Raw genomic sequence first — 27,435 nt, forward strand, 5'->3', positions numbered from 1 at the left:
GTATGGATTGAACAACATCGTGCATATGGATCTGGATCCAGATCCATACGCATGCTCTATTTTAACACTAGGACACTTGGTTGGGGGAGGACACAGACCTTTGTCCTGTAGGCTTCACCATCAAGTTAAATTCACACACTGCATGTGAAGTACTAGGACACTTGATTGGGGCACAAACCTTTCTCATTTATGCTTCACCATCCTCTGGAACATCATCACTACTTTTTCTCCACATGTAGTTCTAAGAAAAAAATGATTACTTTTGAATATCGTCTAAGAATTGCCTCATTGAGAAATTGCTAGAACCAGTATTGATTGTGGTACGTATTTATAAAGTTAAGCTATTGTAGTATAATAGTATCAGTATAATGCCTTATTGTTCCCAACTTATGTTTTCCTAATCCTGTCATTATAGTCTGGTTTTAACTAATTGAATATGTCCAACATGAGCTATTTGTCATGCAGGTGCACTAAGATTGAGTGAATCATGCGGGTGCACTAAGATTGAGTGAATAGATGGGTACAGGGTAATGTTAGCACAAATTGAAGCAGTGTTTTTTTCTTTTTCATCTTAAAAATTCAGGCTGTTTGCATTATTGTGTTTTGACTGAACATATAGCTTATAAACCCTGTTAAGCACATTTGAGGGGCTAGATATTGCTTTCAACGATCAGCTTTACCCATCCAAGTCATGTGTGATACAATATAATGTATTATCAGCTCGTTTACTTACCTAGATGAGTTTAATCGAGTCGAGCTCGAGCTGACTCATTGTGAACCCCCACTTGAAGCATATTTTAGAATAACTAGTCTAAGTATACACATACATGCAAAATAATTAGTTTGATTCTTGGAATTCATTAATTAATTTGGGTGTGAATTTGAGTTTGAATTTCAAATGAATTTTACATTTTGAATTGAATGTGTAAGATAACTAATTTGTAAGATTATAATTTAAAGTTCGAGTTGGAATTGAATTATGAGTTTAGAGTTGAAATTGAAACTGAATTTTATAAAAAAGATATCTAGATTATGAACTTTGTATTTTGAACAACTTTTACTTAAATTTGGATTTTAAATTTTAAGCTTTAATTTAGACTTTTAACTCATTTGAGTTTGAATTTTATTTTCAAATTAATTTTAAACTTTGAACAAAAATTGAAATGTGAGTTTAAACTTGAATTGTAATTATGGGCTTGGATCAGAATTTAAATGACGAATATGAACTCAAATTTATTTTTGAATTTAAATTTGATTTTGAGTTATGAAACCAACTACTTACACAAGCTTTAACTCCTATTGAATGCTTGTCCACAGTCAACCCCAACCTCATCACACTAATTGATGCTTGTGCACAATAAACTCTAACCCCATTATCTCAAGACAAACCATAAAATATTAAATAAAGGATAAGAAAACAAACACAAATCATCTACAACAACAATAAATATATTATCTATAAAAAAATCTTAAAAATAGTAAACCCTAAACGAAAAATTCGGTATCAAATATTAAATAAAACACAGACAAACATACATAAATATTGTATTAGCAAGCATGCAAAAGATGAAAAAGTTGACCAAAATGATGTTGCAACCTCACTGGAATGATGCAAGATGATTTCATACATATCACCACAAAAGGAATAGGTGGAGAGGGTTCTAACAAGAAACAAACAAAAAAATATAAAAAATACCGCAATGATTTTATATATGAATTAGCAAGCATGCGAAAGTCAGGGATATTCAGAATAGGTATTTGCGAATGTCAGTAGACATTTGTGAACCTCATTGAAGAGTATTTAGTTAAAGTAGGTTCACATGTTATATTCGCGAAGGTCACACTCTATTTGCGAAGGTCGTACTGTATTTGCGGAGTCTCATCTGAGTGCGAACGTTTGAGATATTCACAATAGGTATTTGTGAATGTTAGCAAACATTTGCAGAACTCCTCGAAGGGTATTTACTTAAAGGAGGTTCGCAGGTTATATTCAGGAAGGTCGTAGTTTATTTTTAGAGGTCTCATCAGAGTGCAGAAGACTGGGACATTCATAATAACTATTTGTGAATGTCATACACATTTGCAAAGCTCCTTAAGGAGTATTTATTTAAATGAGGTTTGTAAGTTATATTAGTGAAGGTCGTACTGTATTAGCGAATGTCGTACTATATTTACAGATTTTTGAAGAATCTTTTTTTTATTGAAAGGCCGTGAATTTTCTAAAATGTACCTATATATCATGCAAATCTTAGCAGGTTCGTATGTGCAAAGGGAAAAAATATCCTAAAGAGGTCGGGCATTTGTATTTTGGATATGCAAAAGATTTCATCAAATTGTTAGGTATTTCGGGAAGCGCACCATTTTGCAAGCACAGTACGGTCATTTTTAGCATTAAGTTCCAGCCAAAGCTAGTGTGAGAAGCAGAACTTTTGTGTCAAATATCATTCAAATTCATAAGTACAATAACTAATTATGATGACAAGAAACAAAAACTTTATCAGAAATAACACAATAAACAAAATGATACCCCTAAGTTTACCAGCATCCCTCCTTTCACTATCCTAACAAAGGAAGAACACCATGAACAGAATAATCAACAAAGATTTATCCACTAAATCAAATCTGGACATCACAGTCAGAACTGTCAATGCCCCTTGAAGAAGAGTCTAGTGGTAGTGCACTGATCCAACATGATACTCTCAAAGCATACCTCTTTCGACTTCCATCGTTTAACCTTAAAATGAGTTTCAGACATCAGCCTAACTTCAACATCATTGAGTTCATGCTTCTTACTCTACTGTTGTCTCATATCATGGTATGCCTTAGGTTGAAGTGGCATTGCATCAGCTACTACAATTGCATGCAGTTTTGTAGTGTTATGGTGAGGCTGGACGAACCCAGAGATGCTCCCAAAAGCAATTGTCTGATCACCATACCACACTGATACGTCGATCGAGTCATAGATGGTGGAGATTCTTTTGTTAGGGTTCCTGGCCTTTATGTCAAGAACAAATGTGGCGTTATCTTGTCATCAATAATTATGACATTCCAACATGAAATGTATTTTGCTAGAAATAAATGAGCATGTGCGATGCATGTATGCATGTGTGTGCATCTGTGCATGCATGTCCACATACAATATTTGTAGTGCAGATTGAACCCATATGGTGCGATTATCATGGTTCATTATTTCAATCTTGAGTGTTACATAGGTCCAGTTTGGGTGTGGTTGATTTTTTGAAATTGCTATATATATAGTTGAAATGAGGAAATCTATGTGTGTGCATCTGTGCATGCATGTCCACATGCAATATTTGTAGTGCAGATTGAACCCATATGGTGCAATTATCATGGTTCATTATTTCAATCTTGAGTGTTACATAGGTCCAGTTTGGGTGTGGTTGATTTTTGAAATTGATATATATATATATATATATATATATATATATATATATATATATATATATATATATATATTTGAAATGAGGAAATATGAAACAAGTTGAAGTATTTCCTTCATTCCCCTATAGATACTGCTTATTCACTATTCAGTTGTTTCTTACTGCTACATTACCGTTTCTTTTACTTTTATGTTCTGTATGGTACACCTTTTCTTCTTTGCACCTTCGCTCTTGCCCTTATTGAGGAATTAACCTCACATTAAACTGCATGAATGACTTACTTGCACATGTTCATGTTTTTCTTGGTTTTATGTTATCATAGTTGTTTGAATTCTAAAGACATACTGGGGTAGTGCTATTTAAACTAACAAGGACTTCGGTGCACTGGGCATGGTGAAACTCAGTAACTACTGCGAGCTTAGTCCATTTTGATTAGTTGCCACTCGACAACCTCTCATGCATCCTGTCTAGCCTTCTACCTTGATGAACCCACAAAGTTAGTTATTCTTTTAAGGAAATGTTTGTAACATCTTATCCTTGCAAAGGTGATGAGTATAATTTCTTTCTGTTCTTCTTATGTTTTATACACTTGAACGGAAAATGGTGATGGTATGCTACTTAGCTGGCATATGTAGTTTAAATATATAATGTACACAGAGACATGTATTTGGGCCAACCTATCATTAGTTTTTTATCAAAAGTAATTTTGTTTATCTCGCTAATGTTACTAAACTGGCATATATTGTATAAATATATAACTTATGCTGTATTTATGTTTTTTGACTCAAATACGGTAGCAGTTTTGTTGTGGGGATCTGGATAACACCTTCTATTAGACTGAATTGGTATGAGAAAGTGATTGAAACTTTCCTGGGGATCCTGCCAAAGTGACATGTTTAGCTTAAGAGATTTCTTAGGTTGCAGAAAACCTTATAAATTCCGTGCATTTCCTGGTGGTGTCATGGATTTAGAAGGAGATCTATGGAGTACCACCTTAACAAGATTGTGGCCTTATAGGCATAAGAAACCATTGAATTGATTAGATGGACGTTTCTATGTTAGTCTGAAATGATTAATGCTACCTTAATCTTTTGTCTTTATGTAAGAAGTTTTGCTATATGTAATACTTCTGTATAACTGGATAGTTTTAATAGCACAGATTTATATACTTAATCATATGATTGCAATTTTCATGCTAACCTTGTGTGATTGCATAGGCCATGCCTTGTTTATTTGATAACGTTGCATAATTATGACCCGAATACATATTATGGTTTGCCATGTAGAGTTTTTCTTTAGTCTCTAGACAGCAGTGGTCCCCCAAGGATTGATAGATTATGTTATTTCTGCATCACAATGGAATCAATTTCTTAACATTTTTAAGCTGAACTAGATTCCAGTTCTTTCTGATTGTCAAATGCTTTTCTCTTGATCTTTTCTCTGCAGATTGTTGGAGGTATAGATATGAACGATCAAGCAATTTCACTTGGGAAAAGGCCTCATGTTTTGGTATTCTTTTTATCTATTTGATTATCGTGCATTTTTTATTGCTAAAATAATTGGGCCCTGTAGATATCAGTTTGAAACATACCTGTGTTGCCACTCTTTGTGGAGTTCAATTTTATCAGCTAAAGTTGCTTGCATTTGCGCATTAGATAGGTTGGTTGCATATACGGCTTCCATTTAGTGTGCTTATAAATGCTTTGAGAGTCACGTGGAGACATAATTATCACATGTATTTTGGTTTGTTGATGATTTTGTCATATACTGAAATAATACATAATGACATGTATAATCTGTCATATATCCAGACATTCCTTGTTGGTTTGTTGATAATTTGGTAGTATGTTGCTCATTCATTTGTTAATAACCATTTCTGTTTTGAATATACATACATACTTACTGAACTAGTCAATTTATTAAAATTGATCACATTCTTTGTTTCCATTATGTGATGGGAATAATTTGTACAAGATAGCAGCAGACAGCTGTCTTGTGTGGAATGCCATCATGCTGATGCCCCATTCTGCAACTGCCAAGTTGTCCATCTATTTATGAAAAATGTGCTTTAATGAAAATATTCTTCTGTTAACGGAAGTTGACTAATATCACTGCCACTTGATGTTTGCTTTGATTTTATTGGACTTGAAGATACATTTTCATCTTGTTTTTGGAGATCCATAATGATAAATACTGCAAGATTCTGAAAAGACAAAAAGACAACATTTTAGCAAATGATAGAACTCCAATAAGACTGCTATGTGTTAAATACATTGTGATCTTATTGTTGTCTTATAACATACATGATCAGAAATCACTTGACCTAGATAGGTTGCTTTCTATTAACACACGAATTAACAATGTGCAGGAATTATGAGGCCATACTAGAAGAGTGTATTACTACCAACATAGATTGATAGCTTTGGATGTGTACATAAAGAGTAAGATTTAAGAAGTGAAATCAAGAAAAACTCAAGAATTAGGTAATGGGACTCTATGTCACATGGGTGCGGCACTTTCAAAAACCTTGGGTGCGGGGGTGCAACATATATATATATATATATATATATATATATATATATATATATATATATATATATATAGAAGGGGGTCCGGGGGTTCCCGCTGCGCGATTAGCGGGCGGGGGTCCAGGGGGCCGCCCCTGGCGGGGGGTTATAGGGGGCAGCGCCCCCCGAAGTTTTTTTTTTTTAAATTTCGCAGCCCATTTCATAGGACAATTTTTTTTTAAAAAAAATAAAAATCCAAAAATGGACCAAAATGACCATGGGTGCGTTGACTGCACCCAGGGTTGGGTTGACTGCACCGGGTGACGCACCTGCATCCGCGTCGCATCGCATTGACGTGGGTGTGGCACCTGTCTGGCCATATCCCTGTGACATAGATGGGACTTTAAAGGTGTTAATGCAGAACAAATTAGTGTTATTGGAAACAATATGATGCAAGGGCGGAGCTGGATTCAGGTCGATACCGAAAGAAGAAGAAAGACAAGAAGCTGGAGGAGGATTAGTCTCGGGATCCGATTTGAATCCGAATGGCTTCATTTTAGTCTTGCATTCTATTTGGATTTGTTTGAATTTTGGATTTATTCGAAATCTGTTATAGCGCTAAGGTTTTCTCTTTCAAGTATAAATACATTGTTATGGGATTTGTAATTAGCTGTTGTAGGGCTAAGGTTTTCTCTTTCAAGTATAAATACATTGTTATGGGATTTTCTCTTCTCCCTTCTCTCTAAACTGTACTTGTTTTCTTTTTGTAGTTGATAGTGTAGATTGTAGATCGTAGCATAGATTTTTGTAAATCTGGCAACCAATTTGCATCAAGTGGTATCAGAGCCCATGATTGACCACTCGACGATTGCCATGACACATTTCAGAGAGCGAACTTGTAGAATATGTTGAAGCACTTGTTGATCGTCTTGATCAAAACGTGCAAAATCTCCAGAAAAGATTTGATCATGTTGAAGAAGGGGGATTTATTAATAAGCAAAAGATCGATGGGTTGAGCGAATGATTCGACGTGATGGATCAAAATTTTGCAGTGATGCTGGAGATGTTCAAGGAACGATTTGAGCATCTGGAGCGACAGATGAGCGACTCAGATAAAATCTCAGCGAGTCAAGCATCTACCCAAACAACCTCAATTGTGGAAGGAACCATCAATGTGGTTATGCAATCCAGCTTTGAAGGAGTTGAGAATGAGATGCCCATATCTTTAAGCAAGCTTTTTAACCATACAATCTCAGTGGTGGTAGTGGCCATCACACGATACTCTGCTTCTGTAGGAGAGAGAGAAACTTTATGTTGCTTCTTACAACTCTATGAAATAAGTGACTCTCCAAGAAACACACAATAACCTGTGGTGTAAATACGATCATTGGGGTTACCCCCAATCAGAGTCAGTATAAGCAAGTAAAGTAAGAGGTGAAGAAGATGGTAAAAATAATCTTTTAGTTATGGTGCTTTTCAAATATCTGATAATCTTCATGACTGCGGCCATGTGAATGGTAGAAGGAGCAATTTGAAATTGGCTTGCATTATGAACCGCATAGAGAAATATCAGGTCTGGTGATAGATAAATTTGTTAGTGACCCAATCAACTGACGATAAGGCGTGGGATCTGCTAAAGGAGTGTCATTATTGACTCTCATCTTGGCGTTGATTACTTCTGGAGTCTCCATCTTCTTGTCGTCTGTCAGCCCAGACCAGGCAATAATGTCGGAGGCAAGCTTCATTTGAGAGAGAACATACCCCTTGGGGGAGTATGTAACTTCAATTCCTAAAAAATACCTTAGAAAACCAAGGTCAGACATATCTAAATTTTCTTTGAGAATATTTTTAATGAGGTCAATACCCTTTTTATCATTACCTGTGATAATCATGTCATCAACATATAGCAACAAAATTGTTATGTACTCATTAGAAGTTTTAACAAACAAAACAGTATCAATCAGTGTTATGAAAAACGTTGATGCGTAGCGAGGCGCTCCACCAAAAACTGAGGCGAGGCGTAAGCCTCGATGCGCTAAGCGCAAGCCTCAATTTCTTTTTGAAACTTTAAAAAAATTATAAAAAATATCTAAAAATACAAATAAATAAAGAAATGATTTATTGATGAAATAACAACCAATAAGAAATAGAAAATCTCAAATAAGTACTAAAAAATATGAGATTAACATATAAAAGTAACTAAAGACTGATTATATAACTGGAAAATATATGAGATTAACCAAAAAAAGTTAAAATATACTAAGAAACTTATTACATAACTGAAATAACTGAAAAATATATGAGATTAACCTACAAAAATTAAAATATATGAGATTAACATATAAAAGTCACTAAAAAAATGATTACATAACTGGAAAATATAAGAGATTAACCAATAAAAGAAAAAATATACTAAGAAACTGTTTACATAACTGAAAAATATATGAGATTAACCAACAAAAGTTAAAATATATGAGATTATTCTAAAAAATATGAGATTAACATATAAAAGTAACTAAAAAACTGATTACATAACTGAAAAATATATGAGATTAACCAACATGATGAGTTGTGGAGCCTGGTTCAGAGTTTTTGCCCTTGGTCCGAGGGCTCCCCCCGACGCAGGTCTCGCTTGGGCCTTGCTTAAAACAATAAATAGCAAGGGCCTTGGCCCCTGCATCACAGTGACCACAATCGGCAGGGACCAAGGGCTCTGCCTGCCGGAATAAATCGCACGGCAGGGGTCGTGCCCCTACCTGATGGAGAGATTGACGAGAGGGAGGCAGACACGAAGGAAAAAAAATAAAGGGGGTCGGGGTTACCTGGGGTCTGGCAAGGGCTGTCGGCGCCGTGGCTGCTTACACTGAGGAGGAGGCCGAGAAGGGCGAGATTGTGAGAGACGAGAGAGAGGGACTGCGAGTGACGACAAAGAGAGGGACTACGAGAGACAAGAGAGAGAGGTGGGAGAGACCGAGACGAGAGGTGAGAGACGAGAGAGAGGGTTTGCGAGAGACGAGAGAGAGAGAGGGAGAGACTGTGAGAGACGAGAGAGAGGGGTTGCGAGAGACAAATTAGGGGCCCCGACCCTCATTAGGGTCGGGGGTAACTTTTTAATGTTGGTCAAATGAGGGCTTTGACCCTCACTTGACCAACACCGTGAGGCGTGCGCGCCTCACGGTGGGGCGTGCCTCGCCTCGAGGCGTATGAGGCGTACGCCTCGATGCTTTTACGCTGAATGACTGCGCCTCAAGGCACAAATGCTAGGCGCGCTTTTTGCGCCTTGAAGCACATTTTTAATAACACTGGTATCAGTATAACTTAAAGAAAAACCATTATCGAGAACTACTTTGCTAAAAAGATCATACCAAGCTTTTGGTGTTTGTTTAAGACCATATAGAGCTTTATTTAACTTTAGAATATTTCCTTTACCAATTTTAAGACCTGGCGGATGATCCATAAGAACTTTTTCACATAGAGTTCCATTTAAAAATGCATTTTTAACATCAAGTTGATACATCAGCCATTGCTTAATGGAGGCTAAGACAATTAATGTTCGCACACTAGTCATTCTAGCTACTGGGGCAAATGTTTCTTCATAATCAATCCCATATTCTTGGGCGTAGGCTTTTGCAACCAAGCGAGCTTTGTATCTTTCTAGAGATCCATCACATTTGGTTTTGACTTTATATACCCATCTACACCCAATTGCCTTTTTTCCTAATGGTTGACGAATAATGCTCCAAGTTTGGGCTTTGTTAAGAGCCTCTAATTCAATTTTCATAGCTTCAATCCAATGTGGATGATCTTTAGCTTCTTTAAATGAAGTAGGCTCATGATACAAATGTATTAACATGAGACAAGTCCTATAATTAAGTAAAAAAGATTCATAAGACACAATTTTTTGTGGTGGCCTATTATTACGAGAAGATCTCCTAGGTGGATCAATAGATTCTTCTAAAGAGAAGTCTTGAGAATATCTCTCAAGAGCAGGTTGATGTTCATTTCTTGACCGCCGAGTATATACATTTATATCATTAAGGTTCTCATTTTGAGAAACATTACCATGTTGTGGTATATCATTATGATGTAAAATGCCATCACACATATTATCACAAATAATTGCATTAGGGGACTTAATTCTAGGAACTAAGTCAAATAGGAAGGAATAATCAATGTCTTCTCTAGATGTGTGAATATAAAAACCATTTGTTCTTCAAGAAAGTTTACATTTCTTGACACATAGAGTTTATTGTTTCGAATATCATAGCATCTATAGCCTTTTTGATTTTCACCATAGCCAATGAACACACATTCAAGAGGTTTGGGTGATAATTTATCTTGTCCTTGAACAAGTACAAAGCATTTACATCCAAAGATCCTTAGTCTATTAAAATTTGGAGTAATTTTAAATAATTTTTCAAAAGGTGATACATTTTTTAAAGAAGAAGAGGCCATACGATTGATAAGATATGTTGCGGTAAGAAGAGCTTCAGCCCAAAAGTTTTTTAGGAACATTTTTAGAGACAATAAGTGTTCTTGTAGTTTCAATTAAATGTCTATGTTTCCCTTCTGCAAGACCATTTTGTTGTGGAGTTTTAGGACAAGATTGTTGGTGCAAAATTTCATTTATTTTGAAATAATTTTGAAAATCTTTAGACATGTACTCACCTCCAGAATCAGATCTAAATATAGCTATAATGTTTTGAAAATGATTTTGAATAAGAACATGAATATCTTTAAAATTAGTGAAGACATCAGATTTGTTTTTAATAATGTATACCCATGTATATTAGTAAAGTCATCAATAAAAGTAACATAGTAGGAATATCTCCCTTTGGACATAATGGGTGCCGCTGCCCCATACATCGGAACACACAAGTTTAAAAGGTCTTTTTGACACAAAATTACTATGCGAATACGAAAGCGAATGAATCTTTCCCAGAATACAATCATTGCATGTAAATGTATTTGTATTACAAAATTTTTTCCCAAAAAGAAAGAGATACAACTTGGAAACATTAGGATGTCCAAGCCTCTTATGCCAAGTTTCAATATCTTTGGATTGAACATGATTACAAAATGATTTGGATGGCGAAGACAAAAAATTCATATAATAAAGATCCCCTCTTTTATGGCCTTCCCAATTCGCTTCCTGAACCAGAGATCCTGCACACAACAATGGGTAAGTGAAAATGTGACATCACATTCAAAATCGGTAAATTGAAAAACGAAAAAAAAAAATTAAATTAAGTTTTGGAATAATTCAGATTTTGGGAACAAAAAAATCTTTGTTTTGGTCATAAGTCTTCTCAAGTTTTTCAATGCCTTCAACATCCAAGGATGTTCCATCAGCGGTGGAAACATATGATTTGAATTTATTGAGACTTGGTTTTGACAAAAGTGATGCATTTGGAGTCATATGAAAGGAGGCACCTGAGTCAAGAATCCAAGATGTCATATCTGGAAAAGAGGAGATGGCGGCACCAGAAGTGGAGGGTGAGGATGATGATGTAGAGGAATTCATCTTTATAAATTGTTGAAGAGTTTCGGTAAGATGAGCGATGGACTCCTTTATGTCTCCATCCTTCTTTGAATCTTCATTTGTGTTTGGAGGGATTTTACCAACGGAAGCCACCTTCTTCTTGAATTTGGGGCAATCCGAACGAATATGGCCCGGTTCATTACAATTATGACAAATAATTTTTCTTCCTCTACCACCATTATTCTTCCAAAAATGGGGTGGTTTATATGATCTTACATTGTTGTCGGGTCTAGACACGGCATGAACTTCATCAACATCTCTTTTCAAGGCCAAATGAGTTTCTTCTTGACATAAGTCGGCCAAAATGTCACTTAGAGGAGTAGAATCCCTATGAAGAATGGACCCTCTAAGTTGCTCAAATTCGAGATGAAGTCCATGAATAAATTGTAAAAACCTCTCTTTTTCCATTTGCTCTTGCCTCGTGGCAATAGCATTACCTTCTCATTGAGGTTCGAGAAGAACAAGTTCATTCCATAAAGAAGATAGGGCACTATAATAGTCCCTAATACTCATATCACCTTGCTTGGTAGCTCTTTCCTTTTCTTGTAGAAAGAAATGCCTAGCAAGGTCTCTTTGAGTGTACATGCCTTTCATAAAGAACCAAGCTTCATTAACCTTCTTGAACTTTGCAAGATTTGCACAAATCTTTAATTCGACATTATTCATGAAACATGCTAGAATTTTAGCATGCTCACTTTCCCAATCTTCCATTTTTGAAGAGAAGTCAAGAATAGCCTTCTCTTTTTTCTCTTCGTTTAATGCTCTTTCCTCATTTCCTTCAAACTTAGTTAACTTCAATTGTGGTTCCGGAATGGTTTCACACACATAACCCCAAAGTTTTTTACCTTTGAGGTTATTTTTCATAGCGACCGCCCACATTCGGTAATTGGTCCCATCCAATTTGAATGAGAGGTCGATTTTTGCATCCTTGTTGGCCATTTATAGAAAAGAGTTTGAAAGCAAAAAAGATGAGTGATATTACTTGTCAAGAGAGGATCCGAAGATTTCTCAACCAAGGCTCTGATACCATGTAATGAAGTGCCAAATGAGTGAGGCAATATCTCCAAGAGCAAGCACGAAAGCACACACATACACAAGAAGCCACCAATGAGCAAGATTGCACCAAACCACAAAAGTGGTAAAACACAAAATAAGATGAAAAAATATATTCCACTCACATAAGGCTTCACAATAAGCTTAAAGAATACATGGGGCCAAGCCTTTTATTTATACACACTAAGGGACCCAAGGAGGGGCCCCCATAGAGTCGTTGGAGCCCCTCCAACGACTCTTTGTGGACCCCTCTCAACCAATAAAGAAAGAAAATAAAAAAAGGTAAAAAGAAAAAGGAAAAAAGAAAAGAGAAAAAAACATATCTTTTAGGATATGCGTGTATAATGTGAAAAGACTAATTTGCCCCTATTGGGTATTACAAAAGAAATATATATATTTATATATGTAGATAGACACATAGACATATGTATGTAATATATATGTGTATGTGTCATAATCTCTCTCTCTATATATATATATGTATAACATATTTTAACAATTAGAACAAAGGTATTATTCAAAATTGCAATAGTTATAAGGTGTTAAATTATGAGTTATACCAACCTTGAGTAAAAATAATGCATCAATGTCTATGAAATGAACCATAAGGTTTGCAAAGGCCAATTTCCATAGATTTTTATTGATTTTGAAAACATCTTTTAATGTTTCTAAAGAAACTGATTTGGTTAGTATTGAACAAGAAAGAATCCCATTAAATATATTAAAACCATTTAAGATGCATCCTTGAGTTGTAAGAACTTACAACTGTGAGAATTACATGCAAAGAGATGAGTATATTTCTAATTAAGGTTGGGCTGTACCAAGGATTTGCTTGAGATGAAATAACATCTTTTATCCACAGTGAGGTCTTTTGGGGTATGTTATTTGTAGATTTAGTACTTCTATCAAAATAGAGAAGAGTATAAATGAAACTGAAACTTTGAAAGAAGCTAAAAGGAAATGTTAAAGAATTAGTAGAATTAAAACATGATATGCACAGAAGCTTTTGGCATTCTGCATATCATGTTTTAATTCTAGCTTTATTATGCAGAATTAGTAGCTTTATTATTAAAAAAATGTTAGAATCAAGATACAAGGCCTTGTAATGCCAAAAGCTTCAATCTCTACGATGTAACAAGATGATGGCTTTGAGGAAGGTATCACTAGTAAAACTTGTATTGGTTGGATGAAGTGATGACAAACTACTTTAGTGTTTCATGATAGATGAACGACTTTACGATTCAATAGATGTTTCTGTAAGACTCTTGTAAGATTGACATTCTTATATGGTGTTGAGCGTTAGACAACAGAATAACAACAAAAGTGAGAATATATATTACGAAGATGCATATGCGAAGCTGGATGGGTGGAGTAACAAAAAATAATGTCTTCTAACAAAGAAATTAAAAAGTGTCGTTCATGATGGCTTGGACTTGTAGCACAAAGACTTGTCATGGTACCAATAAAAAAGGTTGACATGATGCAAGTGAAAGGAATTAGAAAAGAAGACTATTGAAGACTTGGAGAGGCTGTGGCAGGGGATGTGAACAATTATAAGGTGATTGATTTTAGCGCTCTACATAGGAAGGAATGATGGAATACAACTCATGAAAGCTTGATGATTGTTAAAAATGAATATATCACAATTTATTGTGCTATATTCCATTTTATTATTAATTTCTTGGGAATATTTCAAATTTTTTTATTTATCTACATTAATTTGTATTTGATCTTGTAGTTTTTCAATTTCTTTATGTTTGCTAAGATCCCCCTGATAGAAGTGGATGGAAACAAGAAATTTGAAAGTTTTCTTACATGGCCATTTAAATGTTGTTTGTGCTATCAACATAGGCTTTCTTCTACTATGAATCAGTAGACTAAGGATCATGATAATGGTTGTGGCTGATCAAGAACAGTCGTGGCATTTTTTCCCAAAGAATTATGACTGCTTTGGTTGCTACCTAGGCTGATCTCTTCCATTGGAATAGATTCAATAACCATTTTTGTTTCTTACTGAACTAATAAATCAGGAAGTTTTCCATAAGTACAATAATCAATTTTTTCTTTGATTGTTGGCCCAATGGTGTTAGAAAGTTGGCATAGGAGTTGGATAATTGACATTTCATGTATAGTAGAATACTATTTGAATCTGCTTTCTCGTATTTTTGGTTCATCTTGCTACTTCAAGGTTTTTGTTTGGTCCTAGATCATGCAACTATTGTCACTTGAAATTGTATATCATTAGAAAATCTGAAATTTGGAAAAACTTCCAGAAGACAAGGTTTTTATGTTGCTTGAGATGTCTTTTGAAAGCATTGTCATCTCCAAGTCTTTTCAATGAGAAAATCTGGAGTAGAACATGTTTAGTCTACTAGATTCCACCTCTCTTCAATGAGCTGATGGAATATTTTATGTTGGCTAAGGACAAGGTGTTTTTCCTTGTATGAAACCAAGAAAGTACTTCAAAATCCATAATTAAGGAGTGAGGATAAAAGTCTTTTCTTCTCTAGCTTAATATTTACTGCTCTATCTCAAAATCCTGCTGTCAGTATAGTATGATAAAAGTATCATGTGTAGGCTACAAAAGAAAAGGACTGTGATGTGATTTTTCTTCATCATGATAGATGTATTGCAATGTATATCTGGTTATTTGTTGCAATTTTGTCAAGATGATGTAATGGTGAATTGTCAAAGAAATAAAAAATAAGTCTTGCTACTTGTGATTGGTCAGACATGACGTACCCCACAATCCCAAAAAGGCCGATGGTTTATGGGTTTGTCATCTCTACCCTGTTTTATCACCAAGAGTTGGTGGCTTTGTCGTTGACCTGATAGGAACTCTCGCTCCACATGTATCCACAAACCGAGGTTTCAAGACCTAATAGAACTCATATTTCCTTGCCTAGCAGCTAAGAAAGCACATCTTGGCTGTAATCTCTTTGCTCTGCATTTGGTTTCTTCATGAGATGTGATGACAGTTTTCTTTTCCTGCTACTTCCTGATATGAAATGTGTTGCTCGATTCTTGCAACAGCCTGAAACTGGTCTTGTTAATGGATCTCCTGCCAATCTATATTTGCAAATTGAATTACTCCCGCAGTACTACATCTAGTACTTGTCATATTGTGTTTCAACATTCATTACTTTAGGTAATCTATACTTCTTCATCGCTTCTTGGTATGTCTAAAGTCTAACCATCTTTCAAAGATAAGATGGATGCCTGAAATTTCAAGGGAATAGGTAGCATAATTCTGCCCTCTTTTTTATTGGATCCGATGCCTTGTTCTTCTGTACCTTCAGATGATCTCTTCCAAAGCCATCAGTTTGACTGTGGATTTCAGGTTGAATAGATTTCATCTAGCTACTTTTCAGGATTGCATTTCGAACATCTCTGCTATATTTGAATAATGGTTGTTTTGATGCTTTTGTTCCTACATAATTTAGATTTACATTTAAAGCATGTCGTAACAAGCACATTTTGTCATCCCATAATCTTGCTTTTGTTTCTTGGAGAAGTCGTTGGCTGGTTACATTATATATTCATATCATAATTTTTTCTTCAAGTTTTCATGGGCTGCATTGCAACTCAGCTATGAATTATTTTGCAACATTTTGTTGGATAAGTATGAACTCCAAAATCTGCCAGAAAATGCTGCTTACTACTGCATTTGAGCACAACTGTTTCCTGTTGCAAAGCAACTTTTTGATGCAAGGATTCTGCTTTGCTTACAAATGATAAAATATTTTAGCATTTCCTTTTCTTCATCTCCTTCTCTTCTTACTCTTGCTGTTTTCTCTCCATACAGTCTAGAAACCACAAATTCCAACCCTTTTATTATACTAAAGAATAAAAGAGTGGGTGCTCTTGGGGCGAGTACAGTTTGTGTTATATTCCCCTTTTGCTCTGTTGAATTAGAAAAAGGGATGACATGAATTTGCTAATGAACTAATCGGAGAATCTACTTGAGCCTGCATGAAATACCTTCTCCATTGAATTCCTATTCTTCTAAACATTATGTCAACTGTGAACTTGAAGGCAACTAGAGTTTATGCACCGCATGAATGTGGTGGCATCATGTTACACCGACAACAGTGGTTATTCTGAAAGACTTGCTATGCATTTATCATTGGGGGTGATTCATTTGTTTTTCCATTTTACTGATTTTCTTTTACAAGTAGAGGTTTCTCTTTTCACATTACTTATATATTTGAACCCTTTGGAGAAGTAGCTATATCATAAAGTTAATGTACCTTATTGTTTTATGAGTGCTGGCTTAAAAAAAATTAACTTTTTTGGCATCTTAGCATTTACAAAAAGTTTTTGCCCATGAAAAATTCTACATTAGTAAGCATTTCAATATGTGAAATCTTACATTTTGTTACTATGTTTGTATAGGTGGCCACTCCAGGTCGCTTGGTAGATCATCTTGAGAGTACAAAGGGTTTCAGCCTTCGGTCACTGAAATATCTGGTATTAATTTATTCCCTTTTTTTTTACAATCTTGGTCCTTTATTTTGGTACTGTTTTGTTCTTATATAGATTTGTCATTGCTATGTGCAATTCTTCTTGGTTTTATTATTGAATGCTTATTATCATTATGGCTTAAAATTCAAGAATTTTCATTTTTAAGACGACATTCAGCTTGGTGTATTAGATATACACGGCCAGTACCTGTAGTCTTTATAAAATTCTTTTTGGGTGCTCCTCCCTCCCTTTCTTATCCCCTTCTGAGAGCTACTTGCTAAGAAGCCAACAAGCAAAATAATATGTATTTTCTTCGTGTAGAATATTAATTAGATGTATAAAAGGAACATGCCTTTAAAATTCCATTTGGAAACCAAACTCTTTTTGGTGCTCTAATCTGACTTGTTGAATCTTAGACAATTCAGGGAGTTTTAGTAAGCCACAATATACAAGTGTGCTGAATATGATTTTTCTATGATTAATTATGTCAAAACACATAATTATCTAGATGTTATGTGAAAAACAGCAAAGTCATTTCCTTAATGGTACATTCTTCAAGTATACATGATTCTACTGCTAAAAATGGTGTTAATTATTCTAAAGTGGATCTGAATTATAAATGTCAGTAATGCTGGTTAAAGGATAAAGTAGAGCTTGAGATATAGGGATCATGCCTTTTTTACCTAGTTTTCAGGAAGTACTTAAGGAAATGGAGTACCCAGATGAATACTAAGCCTCTTTGGTATGTTGGCAAATCCAACATTGGGAAAAGGAAAAAGGAAAATTTTCTAAAACACACCTAAACTTTTGGCGCTAATAAAAAGCACACCTGAGTTTTTGTTGTTAAAAATGCACCTAAATTTTTTCATGGTCAATTAGAAAAGACAAGGTTTATTTCCATCAAAGTTGCCTTTCAATGTATGTTGTAATTACCAAAACTTAGGCATGTTTTATATTATCACCATAGTCACAAATATCGATGATATTTTCAAAATATCATGATATTATCGCTGTAAATTTAGCAAACGATAATATACGTAAAATATCACGATATTTTGAAAATTGATATTATCACAATATTATCAATTAGTTTTACTGTTTTTATTTATTTTTTAAATTTTAAATATGTTTTTCTTCTTTCTTTTATATTTTTTACTTATTTATTTTATTATCTATGTATTTTTTGTCTAAACATGATACTTTTCTACTTATTTTTGTTATTTTTTATATTTTAAATTCCCTAGGAGATTTATCACCAAACCTAAAATATCGCGATAAATAGCCTCGCCGAGGTATAGTTGATATCGATATTTGTGACTATGATTATCACCAAATCTGTAGTGTGTTTTTATAAAAAATTCTATTTTTTTGTTGTTTTGAGGGCAAATCAGTAACTTTGTCATATTAACTCAGCTTAGGTTAATGATAACCCAAGCCAAATTGACGTCAACGTGTTTGTAACTAACGGAGCATAAATTTAGATGTGTTTTTAATAATATCAAAATCTTAGGGTGTGTTTTTTATTATTGCAGTGTGCGTGTTTATGTGTGTGCATAGTTTTGCATTCATGCATGTGTGTGTGTGTGTGTGTGTGTAAACATAAACTGGTTATTTCTGGTACAGGTCTTAGACGAGGCTGATAGGTTGTTAAATATGGATTTTGAGAAGGAAATTGACGAAATCCTGAATAATATCCCCAAGGAGAGAAAAACATACTTATATTCAGCTACAATGACAAAAAAGGTTTCTACTTCTATCATCTACAACTTTGATTCTGTTAAATATTATGGAAGTTTTGGAGGGTAAGTAAAATGGCTTACCTTTTAACTGAAAAAACTTGATTGTAGGTGAGCAAGCTCCAAAGGGCATGCTTAAAGAACCCTGTAAAGGTATGAATCTGTGTTGTCTAAATCACTGAAATCTTCTCATATTCAATTGTGTATTGCTGTTTGTCTTGAATTGTTTGTCCTTTTTTTTCAGGTTGAAGCATCTTCCAAATATTCTACTGTTGACACACTTAAGCAGCAATATCGCTTAGTTCCTGCAAAGTATAAGGTTTGCCCTAGTTTTATTTTGCTTTACAGTAATGAGGCCATTAGAACATTCTTATGTATCATCTATGTGATGAAACAACCTTCTAAAAGGCACAAGAGATCACAATAGGCACTAGAGCCAAATACAAGCCACTAAGGCAAAGTCTCAAGCCACCAAGGGCAAATACAAAAGCACCAAGTCTCGCGCTCACAACATCATGAGGGAAGACTTAAAAGATATTGATTTTATTAATAAAATGCTCTTGAGCAACCCTATATTACGATAGGAGAGATGCCCATATATATAGAATCACTAGAATATGAGAACTGGAAATATGAGAACTAATGTGTGAACCGCTATTTGTAACGAAATATGCGGAAGCACAAAACAGAAGCCACTAAGAGCTTACAAGATCACAATCATACAAGTGCACATTCACAAGTCCACTATGGGACATTACAAAAGCCTAACAAGGAAAAATATAAAAAAAATAATCCTTTTATTGATCAAATGCTTAACACAAGCATTAAAGAAACAAGAGGAGTTCTACCCCTATTTATACACAAAACCCCCTTTAAAGGGGAGACCATTGGGAGCTCCTAATGGTCACAAATATGACCATTAGGCACCCTCCCAACAACTTGGTCAATGACCAAAGAGCCCTTAGTCATTTGGTCAAGGACAAAAAGAAGAAAATAAAAAATAAAAAAGGCTACACGCAGTCCCTAGTGGATATTTTATTGCACGGGGAAATGATCAAAATACCCTTGACTCAAAAAGTAAATTACAGACATATCATTTATAATATGTACTATTTTAACACTATTTTCGTGATTTTTTTGTTCTTTTCTAGAAACAATGCTTGTGCCAGGATGCCAAATGGCTAGTTCAAAAAAATAAAATACAAAAAAAATAAATTTTATATATATATATATATAATATTTAACAGTCTACAGTGCCCAAGGGTCTCTTTCTCTTTCCTGGACTCTGGACTCTGCCTTGATTTGTGAAGCATGCTAAACGGGTTCTGGTTATTTTCTTGAAATAATGCTTGTGCCAGGATGCATATCTTGTGTATATTCTCACAGAGATGACTGGAAGCACATCAATGGTTTTTACTCGTACTTGTGAATCAACAAGGCTGTTGGCCTTGGTTCTGCGCAACCTTGGGTTGAAGGCCATCCCTATTAGTGGACAAATGAGCCAGGTTGGTTTTGTTTAATAGCTCAATATTTGTTCATGCCATAGTTTGTATTTTCTTATAACATCATCTTTTGATATTTTTTTGCAGCCAAAAAGATTGGGAGCTTTGAACAAATTTAAAGCAGGAGAATGCAACGTCCTTATTTGCACGGATGTTGCAAGCCGAGGGCTTGATATTCCTTCGGTTGATATGGTGATCAATTATAACATTCCATCCAACTCTAAGGTTAGCTTGGTTAAAATTTGATATTTTGATGGTGGAAACTGATTATGGTATTTCTTCATAAATGGCTCTAAAATATTCAAGTAGATTTTTGTTACATTTGTGTGGCTGACTTCTAAATGTTTAAATGCTGTTAAAATCAAGGCCTAAGTTTTCGGTTTGCAAGCATTTCTTTATGCTGTTTCATCATAAACATTTCTAGAATATTCGACTGAATTCTTTCTTTCTTACATTAATCGGACTATTGTTTGATTTCAAAATGTTTAAATGTTTATAAACTCCTCTATCTGAGCAGTATTCTTTGTTATGGGTTCTATTTCATTAAATACCTCTTTTCCATATTGATTTATGTTTCCCGCCCACCCTTTCCAGCCTTTGTATATGCTTTTATTTCTGCCTTTCTTCATGGTTGATGCTTGCTGATTGGTTATCTGATATGAATATTCAGGATTATATTCATCGAGTAGGAAGAACAGCACGTGCTGGTAGATCCGGAGTTGCTATTTCACTAGTGGATCAGTATGAAGTGGAGTGGTATTTGCAGATTGAAAAGCTTATTGGTACGACTGTCTTTTGCCTCAATGTTGAGAAAAGTGTGCAATATGATCACCTCTTCATTTTTTTTCATTTTTTGGTTTCTTTTGTTCTCTTCTACAGACAAGAAACTGCCCGAGTATCCTGCTGAAGAGGAAGAAGTCTTGCTGCTACTGGAGCGTGTTACAGAGGCTAAACGGATTTCTCACATGGTATTTGTTATGTCACTTATGATCATTATTTGAATGTTTTTTTCAACTACCCCAGCTGTGAAGGCTCATTCATCAGTGAAATGAATGGATACTTGTCAGAAAAATTATTTGTAGTAGCCTAGTAGGGCTTTAGGGTCTTAATGTTAGATAAGGTCACAAAAGCAGTAAAAACATCTTAGTGTCATGTCTGAATGAATTAGCATTGTGATACCATGCTGCCAATCTGGATTGCCAAGTTTGACCTAATCGATAATCAAAGTTCCACTTGCTAGCTGTGGTCTGATGACTACCTTCTCATTATTTTCATCGATATTTGATGGTATTCTTGAATGGATATGTATGTTAGTATTAAGATCAATTCCCAAACATTGTTGTTTTAATGTCTATAAAATATAAATTTTTTATTTTCCGGGAAGATAATGTACTGAAAATTTTCATTTATTCTGAAATTATGGGCTGCCTTTCTAAACAAACAATAATAAAGAGAAAATGCATTCCCAGTTTTTCAGCAGCACCTTAATTTGATCCCTTGTGGATTGTGCAGAAAATTAAAGAAACAGCTGGAAGGAAGAGAAGAAATGGGGGAGATGAAGAAGAGGAAGACAAGCATCTTGCTTCTGTGAAGAAATCTATGAAATTTAAGAGGCGCTGAGTGTCCCACCACTATAGCCTTTCAATCTACTGCGGAAAGATGTAAAAAGTAGGAATTTTGTTTTGCCTTTCTTCAGATACACACAAGTGAACAATTTTGTTAGTGGTATGCTCAACTTTTTCTTATCATTCACGCCATCTGTCACACACTTGGATTAGTTATTTATTGCATGCAGCATATATAGTATTTATGAAAATCAGAACTTGTAAGACTGGAGCTCATATGTGTGTTCTTCCCCCGATGCAAACTGGGAAATGACCTTTCGTAGTAAAACCTTCCGGTGTGATGGATTAACCAACTTTTGGTGTTTCTCAGAAAGATTTCATGCGGTTAAATAGCAATCTTTTAATGTTAATAATACATGCTACTTATAGAGGCCAGTGTCAGTGTCTTCCTGTATCTTTACTCTCTAGTAGAGTGGGATTGAAAGTAAAGCTCAGGAATTGGAATACGAGGAAGAGGACAATGATTACACACAAACATATATATATATATATATATATATATATATATATATATATATATATATATATATATATATATGGTACCACATTCACGAGCTACCATGTGGATCTCTTTTAAGTAGATCAGATCGTCAATGAGGTTCTTAAATGTGTGAAAACATTCACATATTCACGAGCTACCATGCAAATCTCCTTTAAGTATATCAGATCATCAAGGAGGTCCGTAAATATGTACGTGTATACAGTACGACAAAGAAATTCTGAGTCGTAGTTTCACATAGGTTTATAAAAAATGAAATCAGGAGTGGTTGTTTACTATCTTCAGATATTTTTTTAATTAAACGCTTTTTAGAAGGGTTTCAAATTTCAAACTTATCATATGGGATATGCCTATCTATAACAGTTCTTAAGGTTGGTCATTGATTTTATGATTTTTCATGTGAATTGCTTACAAGAACTATTAAAACCCTATGTCATGTAGGATTTTATAATTTTGATAGATCAAAATTGCTTATTTATTTGTTGTTTTTTGGACAAGCAAACTTGAGTTAGGCAGATCTCTACCGGTACAAAAGAGAAACGATCCTATTATATATCAAGAGAGGATGGATACCACTCTGTCTTTCCAAATCCAGTGCTGTTCTAGATGCAAGATTGTATGGTATATAATTACTGTACTTAGGTGACAAGAGCACTGTATTCTAGTAAAATGAAGTAGACACTTGACAATACCCGTGTCAACGCGTCGGGTCTGGTTTGGACCCAGATGGAACCAGATTTAGCTCCGATTTTCAGGTATGGTATCGGGTTCGGACCTGAGTCTAATCGAACCCACTATAAGAGAAACCATACCCGGACCCGATAAAAGCTACATGAAACCGACCTGGATCATACCCGGTAAAACAATATTTTTTATCATTTTTACATTGAAAAAGTGCGGGTCTTAACTGGAACTCGGATTGGGCCCAGATCTGGTATAAAATTTCATAAACTATACCTGAATCCATGTATTAATTGGATCTTTGGGTCTGGAGCCGGGTCTTAATCGGGTATTCATATTTATCATCATACCCGGACCCTATAGGATTTGGTTTGGGTCGTTGACACCCTAGTTGACAAGAGTACCATTTTCAAGTAGGGAAACTTGCTTATTTTGGATGGATTTTCATTTTTTTCTTTGCATTTCACAGTGGATTTTGATTATTTTATTTTTGGTGGGTTTGAAGGTTGAAGAAAATTTTCTGCAATTTTATGGTTTCAAGACAAGGGTGCACCCACATAATTTTATGCTACCAGGATGGCGACCCTAAGTACAACAGGCTAACCCAGTGCAACTAGGTCTCATCGTTTTGATGTGGCTTCTTCGTGTCATAAAAAAAGCGGTTTTTTGTTCCAAGTTTTGATGAGCTTTTCCTCATCTTTAGATTAGATTGGTTGTTTGAATCTTGGTACCATGTAAATGATCTGTAGATGGATGATACACTTGGATTAATCCTTTTGGTGACAATACCATTTTTTGATGTCTTATTTACACAAAAATGAAAATTTCAAACTATAATCTGAATTCGTTTCTTCCACGGATCCGACCTGTGATAGGGGTAGAACACTGTTGTGGAGTCACATTAATAGTTGCATTGCCATTTATATTTGTTCTGCAACCAATAAATGACCAAATAAAGCTATTGGGAGATCCCAACAGCTCTATTTGAGAGCTCCCAACAGCTCTATTGAGCCTCCTTGTATATAAGGGGGATCTCCCCCTCCTCTCAATTTATGCTTGTCTTAAGTAATTATTCTAATAATGATTTATATTTTTTATCTCTTGCCCATTAGTGGCCCTGTCTGTATGTTCTTGTATTTGACCCATAAGTGGTCCTTGTTTATGCACACTTTAGTGTGTTTGTAAAGCCCATAAGAAACATCTTATTGTTCTTTTTGTATTTCATTACAAAGTGGACTTCATTCTTGCCGAAGGACTTTCTCTATCATGGTCTCATGGTAGTCAACAGGTTCCAAGCTGTTGTTTTTTATGACAGATGTCACATGTGCAAGCATGCCAAGATGGTCTCAAATCTTATAGTTTCTTTTGGAAATTCCCTTTCACGAGCTGGATAATGATTTATAAGTTGGTGCTAGGCTCATAACATTCCCCTAGTTCAAACATGGTTGAAGGGCAGAGGAGAATTCTGGAAAAAGGTTTGGAGATGGTGGTTGGTGGAGATTTAGTGCTTTGATATGATTGAAGGAGGATGTTTAACAAGGTTGAGAAACTGCTTGTACAGGATCACTTTTGTGGCCAAGTCCGCTGGGTAAATCGAAAGAGCGAGCGAGTGTGTGTGTGTGTGTGTGAGAGAGAGAGAGAGAGAGAGAGAGAGAGAGAGAGAGAGAGAGAGAGAGAGAAAAGGGGGGAGGGCCACACCCTTCCCCTTTTTATAACTTGGTTAAACCAAGTTGGTTTCATTGACCAGGTTTGGACAAATCCAACTCTCTCTCTCTCTCTCTATTTATATATAGCCGTGTCCCTGTACCCTCATGTTTTGAAATTGCCATGTTGTACCCGTACCCGCACTCGCACCCGTACCCAGGTGACATAGTATAAGAGGAACTATAACCAGCATCTGTTCAAATTTAAGTTTCTTTTGAACATCCATTAAATGTTATACTCTTGGTGAATGTTTTTTTTCGCTTTATTGGTGGCTCTCTAATCTTAACATTGTATCTTCTTACAGAACCAGCATCGGAGTCCTTCTCATTTCCTCGTTCTGCGGAGGTGATCATTCCTTATTTCTCCCATTTTATATTAACTCTAGATGAATATGACCATCTTTTTGAATGCCTTTATTGATGGCCTCATCGTTGCATCGTTGCATCTCTCTCTCTCTCTATATATATATATATATATATATATATATATATATATATATATATATATGAAGCCAACAATGAACCCTAATCAGCAGGAACAATTATCACCATTTCAAGGAAGATCCATAGTGTTGGTAATATATCCCACCTGCAAGTGTGCGGCCAAAAGATTGAGACAAATTCCAAATCATTCTCTAATGGACCACAACTCAAAGCTAGCAAGTCTGGTGTTAACCAGTGCTGGCCCGACCGTTTTTCCGCTAGTAGATGGTCTGAAAATGGCTAACCATGGCTACACAGACATAAAAAAAGCCCAATCACCGGTCGAAAAATGGCAGGCAAAGTACCACACGTGTTGGGCGGTGGCAGGCCGACCATTTTCCGGCCTGCCACTTGCCAGAAATGGTCAACCTGAAGTTGTTTCAAAGGTGTAAGGGAGAGGGGTGGGGAGGGGGACTTTGAGGGTATTGGAAGGGGTAACTCAATAGACCAGGTTACCCCCCCTTCTTGAAAAAACTAGGTAGGACCAGTTTTTTAGAAACCAAGTTTAAACCAGATTTTGCAAAACCTTGTTTTCATTGGAACCATGTTTGGTGTGATTAAGACATGCACCAAACTTGGTTTTCATGTAAAAACCTGGTTTAAAAAATCGGGTTTTGGGAGTCATCCAAACGGAAGGAGTTTATGCATTTGGTAAATACATGGTCAAACTACCTTGGTGGGGGTGGGTGTTTGGAAAATGATAGCTCGGATGAGGGTTTATGCATTTGGAAGAGGAAACGAGATTGTCCTCTTTTATATGTGTAATTATTAGGTCGTAGCAAAGCTTGTGATTGTTGGTTGGAATGACTATGGAACACGTTTGGTTGCAAAGGAGAGTCATAATTAAGGGCAAATAAGTAATTTTAAAGGGTAAAATAACTCATGCATCCGTATTTGAATAAATTCAAACCTTAAAAGTTAAAATGTAAATTTACCATATATTATGTTCCTATAAATTACACTTTGTTCAATGCCTATGAGCTATAGGCACCACCGCAGTGGTTGGGGTCCTGCTGAAGGCTCAGGATCGAATCCCACTGGGGACTGCCGTTGAGGCACTTAAGGCTGGGTTGTCCTCAACCCCAAGTTTTACTTTGCAGGGAGATGGGCCGTAGCCTGGTGAGGGTTAGTTCGTATAAAAAAAAAAAAACTATGTGCTATAGGCTAAAAGAAGAGCGATATGAACTATGCTGTGAGAAAAAGAGTTCATAAGAGAAAAAAACAACATAAGGCTGCAGCAAAAAATATGGGGGCATGTATGGAAAACGAGAAATGTATTGAGAAAAGTGCCCATAAAAAAAGAAGCTAATAAAAACCAATGTAACCTTGGTAGAAGCTTCTCCTTGTGGTGGGACGTTGCAAGTTCAAAACCCAATGGTAACCTTGAATTATATAACACTGGTGGGGATCTGCTTAACCTCTCCCTTTAAAAGGGAACAACAAAGGAATGACAGCTGTGGGATTTGAACCCACGCCCTTTCGGACCAGAGCCTAAATCTGGCGCCTTAGACCACTCGGCCAAACTGTCAGTGATTTGATAATGGATACAGCCTAGTTTCTAAAATATTAGATACAGAATTACCGAGCCACCGGCATACAGAAGGGGATATTGGTTGGGAACTCCAAATGGTCGATGGTTAGGGGGGGGGGTTTCAGGTCTGACATCGGACCAAATCTGAGTCCGCTCAGTTGGATTTAGTGGCTAAAGTAAGATCAAGATTCAGTATAGAGTTTTGCATCAGAATATGAGTAAAATGCGAATCCAAATCAGATTATATGTAAGCGTCAGATTTTAAGTTGGTCGAATCTGAATTCTGTTTTAGCTGATTCCCATTTTTTTTTTTACCATGACCACCCTGGTCCACCTCTGAAAGCTATGGACACACCCGTGGCCAGGGTTTGATCTGGTGCCTTCATCTCAGCACCCTCACAACCACCCCGCTGGCCATGCCGGCGACCCCCTACTCCAAATCGGTTCCAATTATGTTGGACTCAGTAATGCATAGATCTGAACTGAGTCCGACCTGCTTATGCCCCTAAATATTGCCTGTCTTGTCCATTTTTTGTTGATGATGTTCTCTGCGCGCGGAAGCGAGTAGTCTCCAGGTGGGTGTCACCAACAATCAAGTCCTTGCAGGCACCATCTCCCCAGACCCACCCACTACCACTATCTTGGACACCCTACTTCCTAGGAAACCGAGTCCTCTGATCCAAATCTTATATGTCGTATGAGTCCTAA

General features: G+C 35.8%; 1 protein-coding gene and 1 non-coding gene across 2 annotated transcripts in view; one reads left to right on the forward strand and one right to left on the reverse strand.

Moving 5' to 3' along the window:
* LOC149837850 (DEAD-box ATP-dependent RNA helicase 10-like) overlaps positions 1–22,123 on the forward strand; it is a 29,689-nt gene extending 7,566 nt beyond the window's left edge. The window contains exons 5-14 of the mRNA XM_090007515.1: positions 4,848–4,910; positions 16,899–16,973; positions 18,591–18,710; positions 18,815–18,856; positions 18,948–19,022; positions 20,062–20,208; positions 20,293–20,430; positions 20,876–20,987; positions 21,085–21,173; positions 21,718–22,123. Coding sequence (XP_089863641.1) covers positions 4,848–4,910; positions 16,899–16,973; positions 18,591–18,710; positions 18,815–18,856; positions 18,948–19,022; positions 20,062–20,208; positions 20,293–20,430; positions 20,876–20,987; positions 21,085–21,173; positions 21,718–21,825 — 969 coding nt within the window. The 3' untranslated portion in view covers positions 21,826–22,123. The remainder of the gene's footprint in view (positions 1–4,847; positions 4,911–16,898; positions 16,974–18,590; positions 18,711–18,814; positions 18,857–18,947; positions 19,023–20,061; positions 20,209–20,292; positions 20,431–20,875; positions 20,988–21,084; positions 21,174–21,717) is intronic.
* Positions 22,124–26,644: 4,521 nt separating this feature from the next.
* Positions 26,645–26,724, reverse strand: TRNAL-UAG (transfer RNA leucine (anticodon UAG)). The gene has a single exon. It is a non-coding gene; the product is annotated as a tRNA-Leu (tRNA).
* Between the last annotated feature and the right edge of the window lie 711 nt (positions 26,725–27,435).

Source organism: Nuphar pumila, chromosome 5 (genome assembly GCF_984573655.1).
Source record: "Nuphar pumila chromosome 5, dmNupPumi1.hap1.1, whole genome shotgun sequence".
Taxonomy (NCBI): Eukaryota; Viridiplantae; Streptophyta; class Magnoliopsida; order Nymphaeales; family Nymphaeaceae; genus Nuphar; species Nuphar pumila.